At 35.6% G+C, this 21,904-nt stretch overlaps 1 protein-coding gene across 1 annotated transcript; it reads left to right on the forward strand.

The window, feature by feature from the left end:
- Window positions 1–18,755: 18,755 nt before the first annotated feature.
- LOC113350331 (molybdenum cofactor sulfurase 3-like) lies at window positions 18,756–21,393 on the forward strand. Its single transcript, XM_026594443.1, has one exon. It carries the CDS (start codon window positions 19,308–19,310, stop codon window positions 21,270–21,272), a length of 1,965 nt encoding a protein of 654 aa, XP_026450228.1. The 5' UTR covers window positions 18,756–19,307; the 3' UTR covers window positions 21,273–21,393.
- The last annotated feature ends 511 nt before the right edge of the window (window positions 21,394–21,904 follow it).

Consider the following 21,904-nt stretch of genomic DNA (forward strand, 5'->3'; position numbering starts at 1 on the left):
GGAGAGTTCTTTTGAACTTGCGCTTAATTATCATATCTTTGTGGGGAGCTCGGATGTGGAATATTTGAGGAGTTATCTTGTATCTTTATAAACTCTGTGATGAATGCATTTAGCTTCGGCTTTATGATTGCATCTAAACAAAGTTGATATGTACTTTTCTTTGGTCTTGAAGTGTCTCCATGAAAATTTTCATTAGGATCCCGTTTTCGTACCTTTGCCAATTTTATTGACAAAAAGGGGGAGAATTAATATGTAGTTCACACTACAAATACATATGGTTTTCGGATCATTATGTAAGGGGGAGTGGTTTTCGTGTTGAGACAAAGTATTGACTAAGGGGGAGTGATACATATCACCATAGTATTGTTGTCGAAGTTGTGATATGAGAACTTTGATGCTGTGTAATAATACTATGACATTGTATAATAATGATCGAGAGCTTTTGTTTTCTCATTGTTATGGCTACGGAACTTCAAAAACTATGATGTTGAACTTAGAACCTTTGGAATCATAGGGGTACTTGGAAAAGATGAAGTTTTCGAGTAATGTTGAAGCGACAAGGAGATCAAGCATGTGGACATGAAGCTACAAAGTTTTTATCCATATGTATTAATAGTTTTGTCACTGAAATTGACAAAGAGGGAGATTGTTAGAGCACTGCTCGTTCGAACTCGCATGCGTTGCTATACCAAGCATGTTTGTCAATATTAGTGATCAAAACTATATGTCTTGATTTCTAGTTTACTTATGACCAAGTCTTGGTCTAGGATAGTTAAGTGCAGTTGAGCTCCAGATTTCATGGCGATCATCTTACGAAGACGAAGAACTACTCGAGGAATAAGTGGAACTTAATCAGACAAAAAGGTATGTGGAGACTTGAACTTATCTGTCACTCAAAAGTCTATTCTATCTCCTACTCTTGAGACAAAGTCGTATAATTATGATAGTTTTCATACATACACATTTGCTATTTCGAGCCGAGTTTACTCACGTATATTTTTCTCGAAATATGTGTTGGTGATCTTTTGCTTTAACCATTTTCGTCTTTGCCCGTGACGCAAGTCATGAAGACGTTTCAATCTTGAAAATAGCTTTGATGACGATAGTCGTGAATAACGATTGTTATAACATTATAGAAGAATGTTTCAATGATTGAAATGTAGAGTTGAGATTACCAACTATGGATATAATCATATATAGTTTGTTCGCACATTAGTGTATAAATGCATGTGCCGAAAACCAAGTGCGTGCATATGTGTGCATGCGGTATTAGTGAAGGAGACAGGTTGAGTACGCGTACCCTTACGCGTACCTACGAAAGTTTTCATACCGAAAATTTCTGCTGAGTTTGTAAGTTTGCAAACTAGTAAACCAGTCACCTTAGGTACGCATACCCGTATGCGCACCCACAGAAGTTTTCGGACCGAAAATTTGTGCTGAGTTTGTAAACTCAAATCCGGTAGCTAAGGTACGCATACCCGTACGCGTACCCAAGCTGGTTATTTCTCAAATCGGTTTTTCATGAACTTAAAACAATAAATTATAAGGAATGCAGTCTTAGAAAACCGTGGCTATATTTTTCATGAATTGATTCAAGTGAACCAAACCGATTTTGTTTCAATTGTGTCTATGAATAAAGACCTAAGCAATTGAACAACTTTTGAACTAGTTCTTATGAGTCATTTGAACTAGTTATGAGAAAGATGAATACGGTTAATATGAAAGTGCTCATATGGCTAACCATTGGTTCACTATTTGTGAACCAACTAAGTGTACACGTTTAGGTACGGTTACTCAAACCTAAATTAATACATTTCATTTGTGTGTGATAATCTAAGTTTCGATCTAACGGTTGAATGATATTATCTTGGAGAAATCAGGTTTTTCATCTAACGTTGAATATTGAATGCTTTGTTACCAAGGTAACTTGGATTGCAAACCCTGATTTGAAAACTATATAAAGGAGACATCTAGCAACTGGAAAAACTAATCCCCACACCTCCTATGTGATACTAGTTGGTTTTGCTAGAGTCGATTCTCCTTTAACCTTAGGTTTCTTCTCGAGACCCTGTAGGTTAACAACTGAAAGGCTTCATTGGGATTGTGAAGCCAGATGAAACTACTATCTTGAAGTTGAGTGATATGATCTTGCCATTTTCTATGTACGAGTCCAATTGAATAATTGACTTGAGATTATATCTCCGATAGGGCAAGATAAAAGGAAATCACAAACATCTTCGTCTCATCGTTTGTGATTCCACAATATTTAGTTTCGATACCATACGATTTAGATTATTGTGAGGTGATTGATAATACTAGGCAGTTCTTCGGGAATATAAGTCCGGGTTATCAATCAGTTCCTGTTCACCTTGATTTATCAAAAAACAGAACAAAACTCATAGGTTTATCTGCGGGAGACAGATTTATCTATTATCATAGACTTTTCTGTGTGATACAGATTTGTTTATTGAAGTCTTCGACTTTGGGTCGTAGCAACTCTTAGTTGTGGGTGAGATCAGCTAAGGGAATCAAGTGCGTAGTATCCTGCTGGGATCAGAGCCGTAAGGAGCGCAATTGTACCTTGAATCAGTGTGAGATTGATTAGGGTTCAACTACAGTCCAGGCCGAAGTTAGTTTGTAGTAGGATAGTGTTTGTAGCGTCTTAATACAGTGTGGTGTTCAATCTGAATTAGGTCCCGGGGTTTTTATGCATTTGCGGTTTCCTCGTTAACAAAACTTTTGGTGTCTGTGTTATTTCTATTCCGCATTATATTTTGTTATATAACTGAAATATCATAGGTTGTGCGTTGAGATTGGTCATCTAGAATATCCAACCTTTGGTTGTTGATTTACATTGATTGACACTTGGATATTGTGACCATCCAAGTTTATCTCTCTAGTATTTGATAAAGACTCGCAGATTTCTATTTGCTTGAGTAAAGATCAAATCGAGAGATAGAGATATTAGCTCCTTGATATACTTTTTATTAAGATTGAGTCTGACTGTCTAGTTGATTCTCTTAAAAGTATATTAGAGTTAGTCCATACAAATTGATAATCGAAATATTAGGTGAGGTTGTTGTACCCCCGCTTTTTCAGATGCCACGAGCAAGTTTTCAAAAGAAATTTCCCATAGGGAAAATTTTTAAGGATCAATCAAACACAAACTTATTAGGTTTTTAGTGTTTGCCTGCTCTGATACCAATTGAAAATGCGGGGGTCAAACAACCACACCCAACAATTCGTTTGGATATATGAGAGGACTTACTCCAATACACTTTCTAGAGAATCAACTAGACAGTCAGACTCAATCTAGAATAAAGTGTATCAAAGAGTTTAATATCTCTAACTCTTAATTCAATCCGCAATCAGCAAATAGAAATGTGCGAGCCCGATTGAATATAAGAGGAGTAACTTGAAAGGTACCAAAGACTAATGTTCAAGTGTCAATCAATGTAAATCAACAACCCAAGGTTGGATATTCTAATTGATTGATCTTAACGCACAACCTATGATATTTCAATAATATAACAAAATATAATGCGGAAAAGAAATAACACAGACACCGGAATTTTGTTAACGAGGAAACCGCTAATGCAGAAAAACCCTGGGACCTAGTCCAGATTGAACACCACACAATATTAAGTCGGTACAGAGACTAGCCTACTACCAATTAACTTCGGACTGGACTGTAGTTGAACCCTAATCAATCTCACACTGATTCAAGGTACAGTTGCGCTCCTTACGTCTCTGATCCCAGTAGGATAATACGCACTTGATTACCTTAGTTGATCTCACCCGCAACCAAGGGTTGCTACGGCCCAAAGTCGAAGACTTGATAGACAAATCTGTCTCACACAGAAAGGTCTATAGGATTGAATAAATCTGTCTCCCACAGAAATACCCAAGAGTTTTTGTTCCGTCTTTTGATAAATCAAGGTGAACAGGAATCAATTGATAAACCAGACTTATATTCCTGAAGAACAACCTAGTATTATCAGTCACCTCACAATAAACTTAATCGACTAGAGAAACAAGTTATTGTGGAATCAAAAACGACGAGACGAAGTGTTTGTGATTACTTTTCTATCGGAGATATAAAATCTCGAGTCAATTATTTCAATTTTACTCAACACGATAGAAACATCAATGTCAGATCATGCAACTACAAAGAGAATAGTTGGGTCTGGCTTCACAATCCCAATGAAGTCTTCAAATCGTTAACCTACAGGGTCTCGAGAAGAAACCTAAGGTTAAAGGAAAATCGACTCTAGTTATGCAACTAGTAACACACAGAAGGTGTGGGGATTAGGTTTCCCAGGTGCTAGAGTTCTCCTTTATATAGTTTTCAAATCCGGATTTGCAATCCAAGTTACTTTGGTAACAAAGCATTCAATAATCACCGTTAGATGAAAAACCTGATTCAACCAAGCTAATATCTTTCAACCGTTAGATCGAACTTAGCTTGTTACATACAAATGAAATGTACCCTCATTTAGGTTTATGTAACCGTACCTAAATGTTTACACCATGTTGGTTCACAAATGGTTAACCAAGGTTAGCCATATGATTATTCTCATATCAACCTTATTCATCTTAACCATAACTAGTTCAAATGACTCAAATGAAACTAGTTAAAGAGTTGTTCGATTTCTATAGAAAATACAATTGAAACCAAATCAGTTTGATTTAATTGAATCAATCATGAACATATAGCCACGGTTTGCAAAGATTGCATTCCTTATGATTTAAATGTTTAAATCCATGAACTGACCGATTTGACAAAGTAACCACCTTAAGTATGCGTACGGGTATGCGTACTTAAGCAACCTGATTTGAGTTTGTTTATTTTCCAAACTCAGCAAAAAATTTCGGTTCGAAAATTTCCGCTAGTATACGAAAGGGTACACATACTTAAGGTGACTAGTTAAGAGTTTGTCAAAACCAAACTCAGCAGAAATTTTCGGTTTGAAAACTTCCTCCAGTATGCGTCGGGTACGCATACTTAACATGTCTCCTTCACCAATTTCGTATACACACATATGCATACACTTGGCTCCCGGTTTATGGACTTATACACTAATGTGCCAACACACTATGTATGCTTATATCCAAAGATGGTTATATTTTCAACTCTTTATTTCAATCATTGAAGCATTCTTCTATAATGACAATAGCCTTTTCACAAACTATTAGCATCAAAGCAATTTTCAAGATATTGAAATAATCATTATCGAAACATTCCAAGCCTACATCAAATGATTGTATCACACAAACCATGTAAGATGTTTCTCGGAAATTTTCTCATGATATAAGATGAATGTGGTCAAAGCGAAAGCTTACCAACACATATTTCGAGAAATATGTAAGAGAGATATACTCAGCTCGAAATCTCAAATGTGTATAGAGAAAACTATATCGTAACACGACTTATGTCTCAATATAGGATATAGATTAGAAATGGACTTTCCAAGTGATAGATGAGTTCAAGTCTCCACATACCTTTTGTCGAAGAAGTTCCACAAGCTCCCCTTAATAGTTTTTCGTCTTCAAATGATAAGCGTCGTGAAGTCTAAGATCAACTGCACAATCTATGTCCTAGTCTGAGACATCTATAAATAGGTTAGAAATCAAGACTTATAGGTTTGATCACTAACATTTATAAACATGCTTGAGATAGAAACGCATGCGAGTTTGACCGAGCAGTGCTCTAACACTCATGTCAACTGCTATTATTGTGGAAAGAAAGGTCATGTTGAAAGAAGATGCCAACTTCGTAAACGGAATGAAAAACTTCACAACATTCTTATTTGGATATCGAAAGAAGTCGTTGAACATGTTCCTCAGTGTCCAGTTAAAAATTCATTACACAATCATGAAAAAGGCTGTGTAGATGCTATTTCTGATTATGACCACAACATTTCTTCTACTTACAACTGTAAAAGGAACAATGTTGTGTGGATGACTGACAATTCTGAAAGACCTGTAAGAAGAAAAAGGTGTCGAAGAAAGAAAAATTCTTCAAACTTCTCTCTTTCCCTCAATAATGATCTTGTTGATATTCCTGATTACATTCACATCAATAATCGTGTCTCGGATCTCAAGACCAGTATCAATGGACTCAAACGAAAGATCAAGAAGGCAAGAAAAGCATCTGATCCGGGTAAACCTTTTCATTCTCCTAATAATTCTAGTATAGGGGAGGAGAGTAAAATTGAGTTTGTCAACACCACTGATGAACTGCATGTTCATCAATATACAACTTGACTATTCTTTTATGTGTATCCTCTCTATGGACCAATGAGAAGATACACATAACCCTCAACAAAGAGCTTCTTCTTGAAAAATGGTCTGTGTTGTATTGTGATGACAATGTTCTCTCTTCCTGTAGTTTTCTCCAAACAATTTGATTTTAAAATTGTTTACCTTTTACCTTCTTAAGATACACTAGTTTATCTTCCTAGAATGATATTTGAGTCACCTTGTATCAATAATTCCTGTCATCTTTTCAACCTATTTACTCCATACGTTAATAGACCTTGTCGTGGGTCTTAACCTTGTATCTGTGCACACTGGCCCGTTACCAAACGTTTACAAGAAACCCTGATTTCTCTTATGGGATTTTTCCTTTAAATATGTATCAAGTATTTGATATACATATACTAGTTCGGTAATGTCAAGAGCCTTTCTGGGATTGATTGAGCAATTGCACAATGGAAGAAAGCAAAAAGGAAGACAACTTTGATAAAGTAACCTTTGAACTTGATGATGATCCCATTCCCGTTATTTGCTATAAAGTAATTGATCATGAAAAAGATCTTCCAATCCATATATCTGTTCAATTGGTTGGAAATCTTCTTTAAGATTTTGAGATCGTGCGTGAACATCTCGAGATTGTATCAAAGAATCTAGTGTTTTGAAGGAGTAACTAAAGAAAGCAACTGATGAACTTGCCCTTGTCTGTTCCATGGTTTCTAATCTTGTCTGAGTTTATTTCTCTAGTAAATCTTATTTTTTATGTTTTTAGAAGAATAACTAGGGTTTGGAATAGCCATATTGTGGGTAGACATACCTATGTCCAAGGATTTTCATCTTCAATGTTTTTAGATTTATTTATTTAAATTCTAAGTTATTTGGAAGATGATTTTTTGCAATTTTAATCTTTATGATTTTATATATTGAAATTTTTTATGGGATATGTTGTTTACGTCCGTGAACATGTGACTGTCTCATACTTGTTCAAAAGTTATCTCTATTATGTCGGTATGAAAGTATTGATAGAACATAGAATGAACTTTTGACTTTACAAAAGTTAAAGCCTTTTATGTCATTGTTTTGATGGAAGAAAGGATAAAACTTTTGTTTACAAGGATTAAGTTTATTGTATGTCATTGTGCAAATAGTTATGGAAAATATAATTAATCTTTGTCTATTCCGCAGTATTGGTCGATCTCCGATCCACATTTTTGTGCATATACTGTGTTGCTCCATAAGTTTTCTTATGTTTGAGCATGACCAATTGAATTGACCATTCTCTTGTGGTCAGTTTAGTTGTTGCTCTGTAAGATTCTCCTATGACGAGCATGACCAATTGAATTGATCACTTTTGTGATTAATGTAGTTGTGTAATTCCGATTGAATTAATCATAGGTTTTCTTGTGGTTAATTTAATTGTGCTCTTTGATTGGATTAATCATGAATTCTTTTGTGAATAATTCAATTGAATACTTTGGATTCAAATTCATTTTTCATGTGATTTGGTTATGTCCAAAGAAATCCTTCTTTTCTCGTGAAAGTAAGTTTGCCTTTATTGTTCTTTCGGGAATGGCATTGTATGGGGGAGAGTTCATTTTGAACTTGTGCTTAATTTCCAAATCTTTGTGTGGAGTGCGGCTGTGGAATATTAGGGGTTATCTTGTATTTTATAAACTCCTTGATGAATGCATTTAGCTTCGTCTTTATGATGGCATCTAAATAAGTTGATATGGTATTCTGTTTTGGTCATGAAGTATCTTTTTGAAAATTTCATGAGGATCCCACTAGTTTTCGTACCTTTGCCAATTTATATTGACAAAAAGGGAGGGAATTAATGTGTAGTGTGATACAAAAAATACATACGGTTTACGGATCATTATATAAGGGGGAGTGGTTTTCATGTCGAGATGAAGTATTGACTAAGGGGGAGAGATACATATCACCATAGTATTGGTGTCAAAGTTGTGATACAATTGAACTTTGATGCTGTGTAATAATACTGTGCCACTGTATAACAATGATTGAGAGAATTTTTTTTTTCATTGTTATCGCTATGGATCTTCAACAACTATGATGCTGAACTTACAACCTTTAGGATCATGGAATACTTGGAAGTGACGAAGATTTCGAGTCGCGTTGATGATGCCAAGGAGATCAAGCATTTGGATGAGAAGCTATAATTTTTATTTATTTTGTAATCCATATGTATTTATAGTTTTGTCACTAAAATTGATGAAGGAGGGAGATTGTTAGAGCACTACTCGGTCGAACTCGCATGCGTTGCTATGTCAAGCTTGTTTGTCAATGTTAGTGAACAAAACTATAAGTCTTGATTTCTAGCTTATTTATAAATGTCTCAGACTAGGATATAGTTTGTGTAGTTGAGCTTAGACTTCACGACGCTTATCACTTGAAGACGAAGAAGTATTAAGGAGAACTTGTGGAACTTCATCGACAAAAGGTATGTGGAGACTTAAACTCATCTATCACTAGGAAAGTATGTTTCTATTCTATCTCCTATATTGAGACATAAGTCGTGTTACGATATAGTTTTCTCTATACACATTTGAGATTTCGAGATGAATATATCTTGCTTACATATTTCTCGAAATATGTGTTGGTAAGATTTTGCTTCGACCAAGTTCATCTTATATCATGAGAAAATTGCTGAGTAACATCTTACATGGTTTGTGTAATACAATCATTTGGTGTAAGACTTGGAAGGTTTCGATAATGATTATTTCAATATCTTGGAAATTGCTTTGATGCTAATAGTGTGTGAAAATGGCTATTGTCATATAGAAGAATGTTTCAATGATTGAAATAAAGAGTTTAGAATCTTGTAACCATCTTTGGATATAAGCATAGTGTGTTCGCACATTAGTGTATAAGTCCAAAACCGAGAGCCTAAAGTATGCATACTTGTGTGTATACAAAAAGGTTGTAGGAGACTGGGTAAGTATGCATACCCGTACGCATACTGGCGGAAGTTCACGTCCGTGAATTTCTGCTAAGTTTAAAAACCAAAACCAAACTCATACGGTTACCTAAAGTACGCGTACCCGTACGCATACTGGTGGAAAGTTCACGTCCATGAATTTCTGCTGAATTTGAAAACTGAAACAAACTCAAATTTGGTTGCTTAAGTACGCATACCCGTACGCATACTGGTTACTTTCTAAGATCGGTTACATGAACCTAAACCATTTATCAGTAAGGAATGCAATCTTTGCAAACCGTAGATATAATGTTCATGTATTGATCCGAGTGAATCAAACCGATTTTGCTTCAATTGTGTTATTTTATAAATCCATGAGAATATAGCAATTGAACAAGTCTTTAACTAGTTTCATTTGAGTCATTTGAATTAGTTATGGTTAAGATGAATAAGATTGATATGAGAGTAATCGTATGGCTAACCTTGGTTAACTATTTGTGAATCAACATGGTGTACACATTTAGGTAAGGTTACATAAACCTAAATGAGCGTACATTTCATTTGTGTGTAACAAGCTAAATTCGATCTAACGGTTGAAAGATATTAGCTTGGTTGAATCAGGTTTTTCATCTAATGGTGATTATTGAATGCTTTGTTACCAAGGTAACTTCGATTGCAACCCTGATTTGAAAACTATATAAAGGAGAACTCTAGCAACTGGGAAACCTAATCCTCACACCTCATGTATGTTACTAGTTGCATAACTAGAGTAGATTATCCTTTAACCATAGGGGTTCTTCTCGACACCCTGTAGGTTAACGACTTGAAGACTTCATTGGGATTGTGAAGTCAGGTCCAACTATTCTCTTTGTCGTTGTGTGATATGATTTTGCTGTTTCTATCATGATTGAGTGCAATTGTAAAATTGGTTTGAGATTTATATCTTCGATAGGCAAGATAGAAAAGTAATCACAAACACATTCGTCTCATCGTTTGTGATTCCACAATAACTTGTTTCGCTAGTCGATTAAGTTTATTGTATGGTGATTGATAATACGAAGATGTTCTTCGGGAATATAAGTCTGGTTTATCAATTGGTTCATGTTCACCTTGATTTATCAAAAGACGGAATAAAAACTCCTGGGTATTTCTGTTTTATTCAATCGTATAGACTTTTCTGTGTGAGACAGATTTGTTTATCAAGTCTTCGACTTTGGGTTGTAACAACTCTTAGTTGTGGGTGAGCTCAGCTAAGGGAATCAAGTGCGTAGTATCCTGCTGGGATCATAGACATAAGGAGCGCAACTGTACCTTGATTCAGTGTGAGATTGATTAGGGTTCAACTACAGTCCAGTCCGAAGTTAATTGGTAGTAGGATAGTGTCTGTAGCGGCTTAATACAGTGTGTTGTTCAATCTGGACTAGGTCCCGCGGTTTTTCTGCATTTGCGGTTTCCTCGTTAACAAAATTCTGGTGTCTGTGTTATTTCTTTTCCGCATTATATTTTTTTATATAATTGAAATATCACAGGTTGTGCATTAAGATCAATCAATTAGAATGTCCAAGTAATTCCTCTTATATTCATTCGGGTCGCAGATTTTTATTTGCTGATTGCGGATTGAAATAAGAATTAAAGATATTAAGCTCTTTGATATACTTTATTATAGATTGAGTCTGACTGTCTAGTTGATTCTCTAGAAAGCGTATTGGAGTAAGTCCTCTCAGATTGCCAAACGAATTGTTGGGTGTGGTTGTTAGACCCCCGCATTTTCATCACATGCCTCCTAACCACTTACATTGGGTTGAATATCTTACTAAAGAACGCGAATCTCTTTTTAACGTAATTCAACATCTACTGTTACTCTAGTATAATGGATGAAGTTGAAAAGATAAATCGGAAATATTTTTCTGACTCATGTCACCTTTTGTTCTTTCGATAAAAGTTGATGTGTTAATTTGCAACATAGCTTTGTTCAAGTTATTGACTGTTTTATAGTCTAACAAGTGGAATCCAGCCCACTGAATATTCAAATTTTTAGGGTAAAAATTTCATGAATGTTTCAAAAACTTCGTTCTAAGCATTTCATCGCCTGAAGTCAATATGCTGCCATAAAAACATAAAAGCTACCCCTTCATATTTGAACAATACATCAACATCGGTTGAAGGTTTTTATGATGTAAATGTATCCCTTGTAGACACAAATGACTCTTGTATCAGAGACTCCTTAATGGCGCGTAAGTACTTATGATTCCAAAAGGTCAAATTCGAATCGAGTTGGGTTAGTCAAAACCCGGTTAACTGTTTTCTCAAGGCCCATTCCATTGGGATGACTAGGTCATGGTTAACAGAAGTTCCCATATATTTTCCATTACATATGAATTACTTAGGCCTATTGATAATAAACTTGAAACTAATATCATAGAGGCCCAAATATATTGTTAACTCTAAAATTAAAATTTTCATCATCCAACTGTAGTGATCAGAAACCAATTTTAAATATGTATGATGATGATGAATTTTCTGTAGTAGATTCATATTAATGTTTCAAGAAATATAATTAAATTTCAAATACATCCAACGGCTAGATAAAAAGATATTCGGATGCTGTTTGGTTGTTCCAATTAATGTTTCTGTGGACACAGATGGAAATATCATGTACTTTGTAGTACTTCCCATGGTTGGATGTTTATGCAATTTTTAAGTGCGTCAATAAGGACAATATGTAAACCATACGAAAAATACAGCTTAATCCAACGATTGTAATTCTTAAAAATTAAAGTTTAGTATGCTGTTATAAAATAGGATTTTTCATAATGTACACAGATTCATTAAAATCAAGTTTTGGAGATTGCATCATATTCCGATTTGATTGAAATTTTAAAAGAGTAAGTATTATATAATTTGGTTGAACATAATAATATTTCATGAAAATCTAACAATGAAATATCTATGTTTGATAATCATATATTCGTGGAACCCTAGAAAATACTGTGAAAATGAGATTCTTTTGTGCAATGTGAATACTTGGTAACACATCCATAATAAAAATTAATCATGATCGGAACCACGCTAGTATCTTCGTGAAGGAATACATGATCGATCTCGAGTGATAAAACTAATAAAAAAAATTGCACAAAATGGTAGAGTCATGGTGATAACGTGTTGAAGGAAAAATATAGAGAAGAGAGAGATCTTATTCATTAGATATCAATATAATATTACATAGGAATAAGCCTTTATTTATAGGCTAGGGTATTAACCCTGCATATATATGAGCTGCACATATAGACCAAAGGCCCTACACCAAAATATATAATTTCAGTATGGATAGTATGATATTGGGGTTTTGATGTGTTAATTTTACATTTAATATATCATGTAATAAGAGCACCAATAAATCAACTATTTTTAGTGGTTCACGTTACAATGGAAGAGACTAGAGCTGGCAAACAAGCCAAAACCCGCGGGTTTGCCCGGCCCGACCCGTGAAAAACCCGCACCCGGCTCGGCTGGTGTCTAAACAAGCCGGGTTAGGGTTGGAGAAATGCCGGCTTGTGAGTAAACGGGTTAACCCGTCCCGGCCCGTAAATCCGCGGGTTCAGCCCGTTAACCCGTCTACAATACCTAATTACTAATTTTTATTTAATCCTGACCGTCAGATTATCTAGGGTTAATCCTATCCCTAGGTTTAAGGTATAAAAAGTTAAACCTAAAACTAACTAAAGAGATATCGTTCTCTTTCCTTCTCTTTTTTTTCTTCTGCTCCTTCTCTTATTCTCTGCGTTCTTCGGCTGGTAATTTTTGATGTTTCTTTTTTCTTTTTGTGCACAGGTAGTTGTCTAAACAATAAGAAATTGAAGATATTTGAAACGGATCCTTTTGATTATGAAAGTATTATCAACACTTTGAAAGATTGTTCTGCTTTGTTCTACACTTTCGAAACTCCTCAAGAACAACCCATCTTTGATGTATGTACTACTTAATTTTCTGTCTACTTAATTTTTATTTTTGATTTACTTTTTTTTTTCTCCTCCTTATTGTAGCTGGCAATAGGTTTGGGTAAGAACTTTAGCTAACCCTATGCTTTTTTGTTTTTATTTTGTTGTTGTTCGGTTTCTCCTTGACCCTCTTCTCTAAAAGCATCATCCTAGATTTGATTTATTTTTTATCCCTAATCTGAGTTTTCTATCGATTCAATTTTCCGTTGATTTCTCTTTGGTTTTTCTTTATACTCCAGGACATGGATTTGCTAGGTATTGCTTGCTGCAAAGAATGTGATTTTATCTATCTAAATCAAGTACTGGATTTTTGTTTTAGTGAAGATGTTTTTCTAATCATGTTTTTTATTTGAGATGCTATGCATGTATTGTGGTATCTATAAATTTTTGAGATTGGGCTTAATGGTGATAAGACTTGATGTCAGAATCATGGGATGTTATTGACGGGAGATCACAGATTGAACAAAAGAGGATGTCTGTGATACGCGATGGTGAATTGGTACAGGTAAATTATAATTTTGGTGAATCAGTTTGATAACTTTCAACAATTGCGTTTTGAGAGGTTAGAGAAATATATAAATGAAAGTAAACATATTTAGTTTCATGGAATCAATACTGTTTCAGTACCAGAGCAGTAACAAGTCCATTGCTGTATGATTATTGTAATGGGATTTACGCTATTTTTACATTTTCTAATGAACTTCCTTATTTCAATTGCTTAATTAATTAGATGTCTGATGATCTTCATTTTGATTTCTTGCTTTTTTTTTCAGGAGTTTATGGATGAAATTGAGGTTAGAGCTGCTCATAACGTATTAGAAGCTTGTGCCCAGACAGATACGATGGAGAAGGTTATACTCACATCATCTGTAACAGCAGTTATTTGGGGAGAAGACCATAAATCCACCACCGCCGACAAAGAACTCTCTGAAAGGAATTGGAGTGATGTCAAGCCGGGTAACCCGTGAACCCGCAAGCTTTACCCGTTACGGGCGCGGGTTGAAGAAATGACCACCCGTGAAGAATATCGACCCGCAGGTTTTGACCCGTGTTAACCCGAACCCGTGTAACCCGTAACAAGCCAGCCCCGACCCGCCCGTTTGCCAGCTCTATTCACGTATGATTCAAGGGAGTGCCATATATCATGGAATGGATTTCTTTTCGTATGAATTTTTGTAAAAGTAGTTTTAAGCGATTTATTTGCAGCTATGAAGCTAACTTGGCTAAGTTGTAAACTGCGTTGGATAAAATTATTGGACGAATGAGTTAGAAGAATGATTCGCGAATTAGAATAGTTCGCAAATTATTCGATGAGCCACATGAATACGCGTATACTATGTAAGAAGCTTCGGTCGGATGCATAAAATACGCGTTTCCGAAAGATTTGGTTGATTTTCCGTGTAATTGGTGAATTGCTAATTAGGTTTGCAACTTGATCCAAGAAGAACTAGCAAAGTGATAGTTAAGAGAGTCGAGTTTCCTCCCATTTTAAAAACATTGTCCTTCTCAGTTACTACCTCTTAGAAAATGGTATTATAATTTTTTCGATTTAGCCTATTTCATAGTAATACTTTTCTAGGAGGGGTGGGAATATACATATATTACCTTCTTTCTGGAGGATCCATCAACCCGTTGGATTAATGCATAAGGAAAGTTACTGCCTCTTAAAAAATGTTATTATAGTTTTTTCAATTTGGTATATTTTATAGTAATACTTTTATAGGAAGGGACATGCATATTATCTTCTTTCCGAAGAATCCATGGGACAACCAGTTGGATTAATGTCTAAGAACAGTTTCTATGGAATGACCAAGCTTGGAGTTTCTTTATTTTGCTCCCACTACGGAATGCACAAATATGAAAAATGGATGTTCAAATCAACAAATCTGATGCTTTGAACATTAAGTCGGAACATCCAGCGCACGTCTATGGTAAGGACAGACGATCTTGATACGAACTCGCGACCATGCCAAAAACGCCAGCGATTTTCTCATTGACGCCCGCGTCTCTTGGTTTAACGCCAAGTACAATCCCTGATTATTTTACTACTTTTTAATCTTATTTTATCTCACTTCATCCTATTTTATCTCACTTAAATATTATATTTTATTTTTCATCTTTATCCTACAAAACATTTTATATTAAAAAGAAATACTAGTGAGGTCCTAGAAACCCGTTTGACCATCCACGTGGCTCAACAAAATTTTGAGTTTGAATATTACCATCGGACACACACTTACAAGTTGAATATAAAAATTTTAGTAGTAAAAAAGTCAAAAAAATATAATAAATTTGGAATTACTGCTAACAACATTTTTTTTAAAACTTTTGGAATTAACCTTTTTTAGGCATCCAAACACCCTCCACATCCAATGATTAGAGTTACCAATGCTACTAATGGTACCGGATTCCACATAAGGGTACCAAAATGCATATAGAATAAAATAAAAAGTTCTCTATCTTATATACATTTGGTAGGCTCATGTGAAATCCGGTACCCCATCAGCAGTCTCTGGAGTTGCTATTATGATGCCAACACCAACCACTGGGTAATATACATTTTACTTTCTCTTATGTCAACCCCGTGCGCTTTCAGCCAAATTGACAGTTTAGGTAAAGTTAGTAATTGCTGTTGATGCTAAAAGTTAAACAGTAAATCAAATGTAAATCAAGGCAACTTGTAAGTTTTAACAAAGCCCAAGTTAGTGGGAACAAAGTCAATTGTGGTGAACTTAAGTCGACTAAAAGAAATAACAGAACATATGTTCGCATAAAGCATGTAGTTGGTCAAAATATAGATACTCGATGACTTGTGAAATTAGCCTTATCACAAATTTCAGGAGGATTACCAACCTTAATATTGATTTTACTAAATCGATAATAAATAACTTTGATTATAAAATTTATTATACCGGTAATTATGAAATTTGGTAATCTATTGCAGTAGATTTGTAGGATGAATGACTAAAAAAAGATAGATGACGAGTCCTTCATTGTTGTTGTCACCGGAATGTCATCCTCGTAGCACGACTCTCTTACGAGCAAACATACTACACAAAATAAGTTTCTTGTAATTAGGTCGACTGATCGGAGGACCGAAGGGTCCGAAGGGAGGGAGTCCTTTTTATGACCACTTTTTTTGTAAATTGAAACCTCGCATAAATTTGTAATTAGATAAAAAGATTTTGGTAACGTGCATTTGATAATACCAAAAAATCTAGGGCTGCCAATGGATACCTGTTTACCCGGAACCAAACCGGACCCGGCTTATCCGGATCCGGTTCCGAGTCCTAATATGATACCCATTAACAGTTTTCAGACCCGTCGGGTTGACCCGATAAGGAACCGATTAATATCGGGTAATCGGTTCCTTATCGGGTTTACCCGACGGGTACCCAATAAAATGTATAAAATCTGCTATCAGTCATTATAATGACTACTCTTCCATTTGTATTGTTTTTCATCCGGAAAATGGGTCATTTGTCCAAATATTTTTGAAACATGGTTCAAATGGACGAGTAAAATTAGTATGGGTGAAATGGACACAAAAAAAAATAGCAAGGATGAAACTGGATTCATTGTGACTTAAACTTAAAAAATGGAAAGGATGAAACTGGACGCATCCTGATATAAATTAAAAATTAAAAAAATATTTGAGAATGGGTAACATGAAACCGTTTACATCCTTGCTATTTTTACATTTTTGTCCATTTAAACAATATCAAAATCTAAATGTCATTTTTCACCCAGGAATTGTTGATTTTGGTCTTTTTAACCAATTTTGTGTTTTTCATCTAGATCTTACATCCATACTTATACTGTAATTAAGATTTTCATAAGCGTATCATTTTCCTTCACTTGAGTTTATTCAATTCAACTTCATTTCATTTTGGTTTTGGTCTGTTTTCATGGATTTTCATGTTCTTGCTTTGTTTCTAAAGATGGGTTTGAACAAATTTTTCAGATCGTTGTATATGTCTGCGTCTCCGTACGTTGGTTTAGAATAAAGTATCAATCTGATACTAGAGATCTCAAATTGCCTGGTTTAGATTTATGGAGAATAGACCAGCAAAGTGAAACAGTTAATTTGAGATCTTGGTTAGATTTTTTCAAACCACGCAAGCAAAAGGAAATACCAATCAATCTTTAATTTATTTATTCATGTGAATGAAAAACAAAAAGAATTTGTATATGAATTTTATCATTCTCACGGTTTTCAAGTTTGTCTTGAGGATGTATTCAAGCTTTGCAGGATCAGAAGTATTTGGATTTGAAAACAAGCGACGAATCTTTTTTTATAATGTATGGTGGGTAGCTAGATCTGTCATGTAGTGGTATAATGAACTGAAGATGAGAACTTGACTAACAATAGTTGAGAATTCGATTAACCCAAGTGGCCGCCACTGGAGGATTATATTTCTCTTTAATCTTATCATTGTTGTTCGCGACGGCTGAACAACATAAGACGTACAGGGAAAAAATTAAAACCAGAGTTCATGATATCCGGTAACTACCCGGATCTGTTAACTACCCGGTGTTTTTATCGGGTCCGATTCTGGGTCCATAAAATTGGGAACCGGACCCGGAACCGGCTAAAATAATAGGGTCCCCGGACTTGATGGGACTCGTTGGCACCACTAAAAATATCCCTCCCTTTAGTCCAATTACAATAGTTCCTTATGTATCCTATTTTTTTAGGGGTATAACTGACAACCAAATTTTAATATAACATGTATAAAAATCCGTACCTTAGAATTTTACAAATTTTATCTCGTTGGAAAGATTATAAAAAAATCTACGTAATGAGTACAAACAACAATATTAAAAATTCGGAAGAATTTATCATTTCAGACACAATTTTAAAAAATTATATATATATATATATAATGATACCTTTCAATTTCCCTCCGGTTGAGTGAAAATGATACCTTCACCCCGTTTCAGCAAAATAAATACTTTCACCTTTCAATTTCCCTCTGTTTCAAGAAAAGTGATCACTGTATCAATTTGGCCTATTATTAGGCAAAATGAAATCATGAAAATAGCGTTTTACTGAAACAAAGGTAGTATATACCTACCGGCTGAAATTATTATTCGTTTCGTTTTTTTCTGTCGACCCTCCCACCGCGGCAACAGTGTTCTGGTGTAAATTTTGTTTTCATTTTTCTTTTTGATGTTCTTCGGATAAAAGTGTCAAATCTCAAAATTGTTTTCAAAACGGTTTCTTTTTAGCACTAATTTTTTTTTCACATTTTCATACCAAAGTACTTTGATAGACTTTAGTAATGTCAACCAACTCATCTATTGGACCCAACAGTATTGATAGTACACCCACCTGATGCCCTTGTCTGACATATGGTGCATCTATCTTCATCGACATCCATCCAGTCGTTGTGTCATTAAAATCCCCTGTTTTGGTTAACACATTATTTTTTCTTTTAAATTTGTTTAATTCAGTCACATTGCTAGCTGCTTCAAAAATAAAAATTACCGAATATTTTGAACTCAGGTAATTCGTATCAGCATCCAACTATTTTACTAATATACTGAGGTGAAGTATGCACACAAGTCTGTTTTGCTGGTATGAAACAACAAATGGATCCCAATCCAAATACTATTGAAGTAGCAACAGTAACAGCTCAACTCTATCAGAAAAGACATGGATAAGAAGACACCAGTGGTCACTAGACCAGTCAAATAAGTCCCCACCTCCCATTAAAGTAGTCCTCCTCAATTCCGTTTCACTCCAACTAAGTCTGAACGCCTGACTTCAAACTTAAAAGTTGAACAGCAAATAATGAATTCAATCTCTCCTTTTCATTTCCCCATGTGAAGTATAGCGACTTAGCCTGCATACATCCATGATGCCGGCCACTACAAAGACTTTTTCCTAACTGGTCTTGTTAAAATATCTTCATCTTGTGGTGGTGGTGGTGGCAGAACCATCCACTTTTCTTTCTGTAACTCAAACAAGTGGACTATAAATGTTTGATAATGATCGACTAAATCCATAAACTGCGAAGAAAATCCAATGATGATTTTGTAACCTTTCATATTGTCTGGCATCCTAGAATGTGTCATATTGCTTGAGCCTAGCTTTTTATGCGACAACATACATGCTGAAGAAGAAGCAACAGAAAGGAAAGATGCAATCTCCATGTCTGAAAGAAGCTTCACAAGCTTGCATACATGGATGTGGCTTAATTCCTATGCTTAGTTTGCCCGAATCTTCAAATTCGAGGGCCGGACCGACGTTCACCGATACGGTTGCCGCTTCTCGAGTTGAGTTTGCTACTTCAACGACTCTATCTCTTGACCCGAACATTCAATTCACGAACCCTGAATCTCTCCCTTCTTTAACTGAATCATTCTATCCATTCAGTGAAGCTTATCCATTATATTCCAAGACTGAATTTGCTGATCGAATACGACGAGAAGACTATAATCATCTTTCGGTGTCTAACCATGTATGTCTTGATTATATTGGATTGGGTCTCTTTAGTCATTCACAACAAGAACCACCACAATCCTCCTCCTTAGCATCTACTTCTTCTTCTCCTCCGCCACCACCACCGCAATATTCCGAATTCCCATTCTTTGAAGTCTCATACAAAGCCGCAAATCTGAGTTCTCAGATACTTTATGGAGCTAAAGAATCAGAATTAGAATCAGCAATCAAAAGAAGAATTATGGATTTCCTCAATGTGTCCGATACTGAATACCATATGGTTTTCACGGCGAACCGAGCATCTGCTTTTAAGCTTTTAGCAGAATCTTATCCATTTCAGTCTAATAAGAGCCTGTTGACAGTTTACGACTACGAAAGCGAAGCGGTGGACGGAATGATCGAGAAATCCAAGAAACGAGGAGCTCGAGTTATGCAAGCGGAGTTCATGTGGCCAAGGATGAGAGTTCACTCAACAAAACTAAGAAAAATGCTGGTTAGCAGAAGGAAAAAGAAGAAGGGACTGTTCGTATTCCCGCTTCAATCTCGGATGACCGGAGCAAGATATTCTTATCAGTGGATGAATTTAGCACAAGAAAATGGTTGGCATGTAGTTCTTGATGCTTGTGCTTTAGGACCCAAAGATATGGGAACTCTGGGGTTGTCACTGTTTAAGCCGGATTTCATTATCAGTTCATTTTTCAAGGTATTTGGTGATAATCCCTCGGGATTTGGCTGCCTTTTTGTCAAGAAATCTAGTGCAGGAATCTTGGAAACATCGGCGACGGATAGAAGCATCGGAATTGTGAGTCTTATTCATGCAAATGATGCTACTTATCACCTGGTAAGTGATTCTTCAAGTTCATTTTCTGGTCCAATATTTCCTCAAATGAGGAAAGATAGATCCTCGAACTCAGATAGAAATAATAAACGATCCGAAGAAATTGCGAGACCCGGTGACACCTTCACAGACACAAAAATGAAACAAAAGCTACAACCATCAAGTGAAATTGTTGAATTGGAGCCTCAGACCACTAATTCTGCAGCACTTAGAAGCCTAGATAATGCAGATTCCATCACTTGCAAGGGTCTAGACAATGCAGATTCTTTGGGACTGATTCTCATAACGAATAGATTACGGTGTCTGATCAATTGGCTTGTAAATGCATTGATGAAACTCAAACATCCGTATTCAGAGAAGGGAATTCCACTTACAAAAATATACGGGCCAAAGATAAAATTTGACCGCGGACCTGCATTAGCATTCAATGTGTTTGATTGGAAAGGAGAAAAGGTTGAGCCTTCACTCGTGCAGAAACTCGCTGACCGGAGCAATATTTCTCTTAGTTACGGGTACTTGCAAAACATATGGTTCTCTGACAGATATGAGGAAGAGAAGAAAATAGTGTTGGAGATAAAAAGGCATGAAGATGAGGTAGTAGGAGGAGTAAGCAAGATGATTAGAGGGAAAGGTAACCCGGGAGTTACTGTTGTTACAGCTACATTTGGGTTCCTGACAAATTTTGAAGATGCATATAGGCTCTGGACTTTTGTTGCGCAATTTCTTGATGCAGACTTTGTTGAGAAAGAGAGGTGGCGATATACTGCACTTGATCAGAAGATTATTGAAGTTTGAAGTAAAGTGAGATTCGTTTATTCTTTTACATCATTGTAATCATTTAAACCATGAAGGGATAATGTAAACAAACTGGGTTTTTAATCATTTATATCAAAAAAAGAGAGCATTATAGAAAAAATTCATTTATATTTCAAAAAGAAGTGCCTAAAAAAATTATCAAAAAGAAGAGGTCCTACTGGGAGTCGAACCCAGGTCGTAGGATTCAAAGTCCAGAGAGCTAACCACTGCACCATATAATCATTTTTGATAGCTTCTTAAGTCATATTACAATAGTAATTGTACTTCTTGTGTTAGGAGACACTAAGCAGGTTGCTTCCATTTTATATTATCTTGGGACAATAGCTCCGGACGCCTATGTCATGGGCGGAGCCAAGGGTTGGCTAACCCTGGATCTAGCCCCTAAAATTTCTAAAATCATAAGAATACCTTTAGTTTTTATCATTGGGCCGACCGACCGGAGGGTCCGAAGGGCCCGTAGGGAGAGAGTCCTTTTTATGGTCACTTTTTTGTCAAATGAAACCTAACACAAATTTTCCATTTCATTTCAAATGAATCCTAACAATATCAAATTTATAACTTTTACGAAAAATTCGGAGATATTTATCATTTAGGCATAATTTTAGAAATTT

The sequence above is a fragment of the Papaver somniferum genome, chromosome 2 (genome assembly GCF_003573695.1).
Source record: "Papaver somniferum cultivar HN1 chromosome 2, ASM357369v1, whole genome shotgun sequence".
Classification (NCBI taxonomy): Eukaryota; Viridiplantae; Streptophyta; class Magnoliopsida; order Ranunculales; family Papaveraceae; genus Papaver; species Papaver somniferum.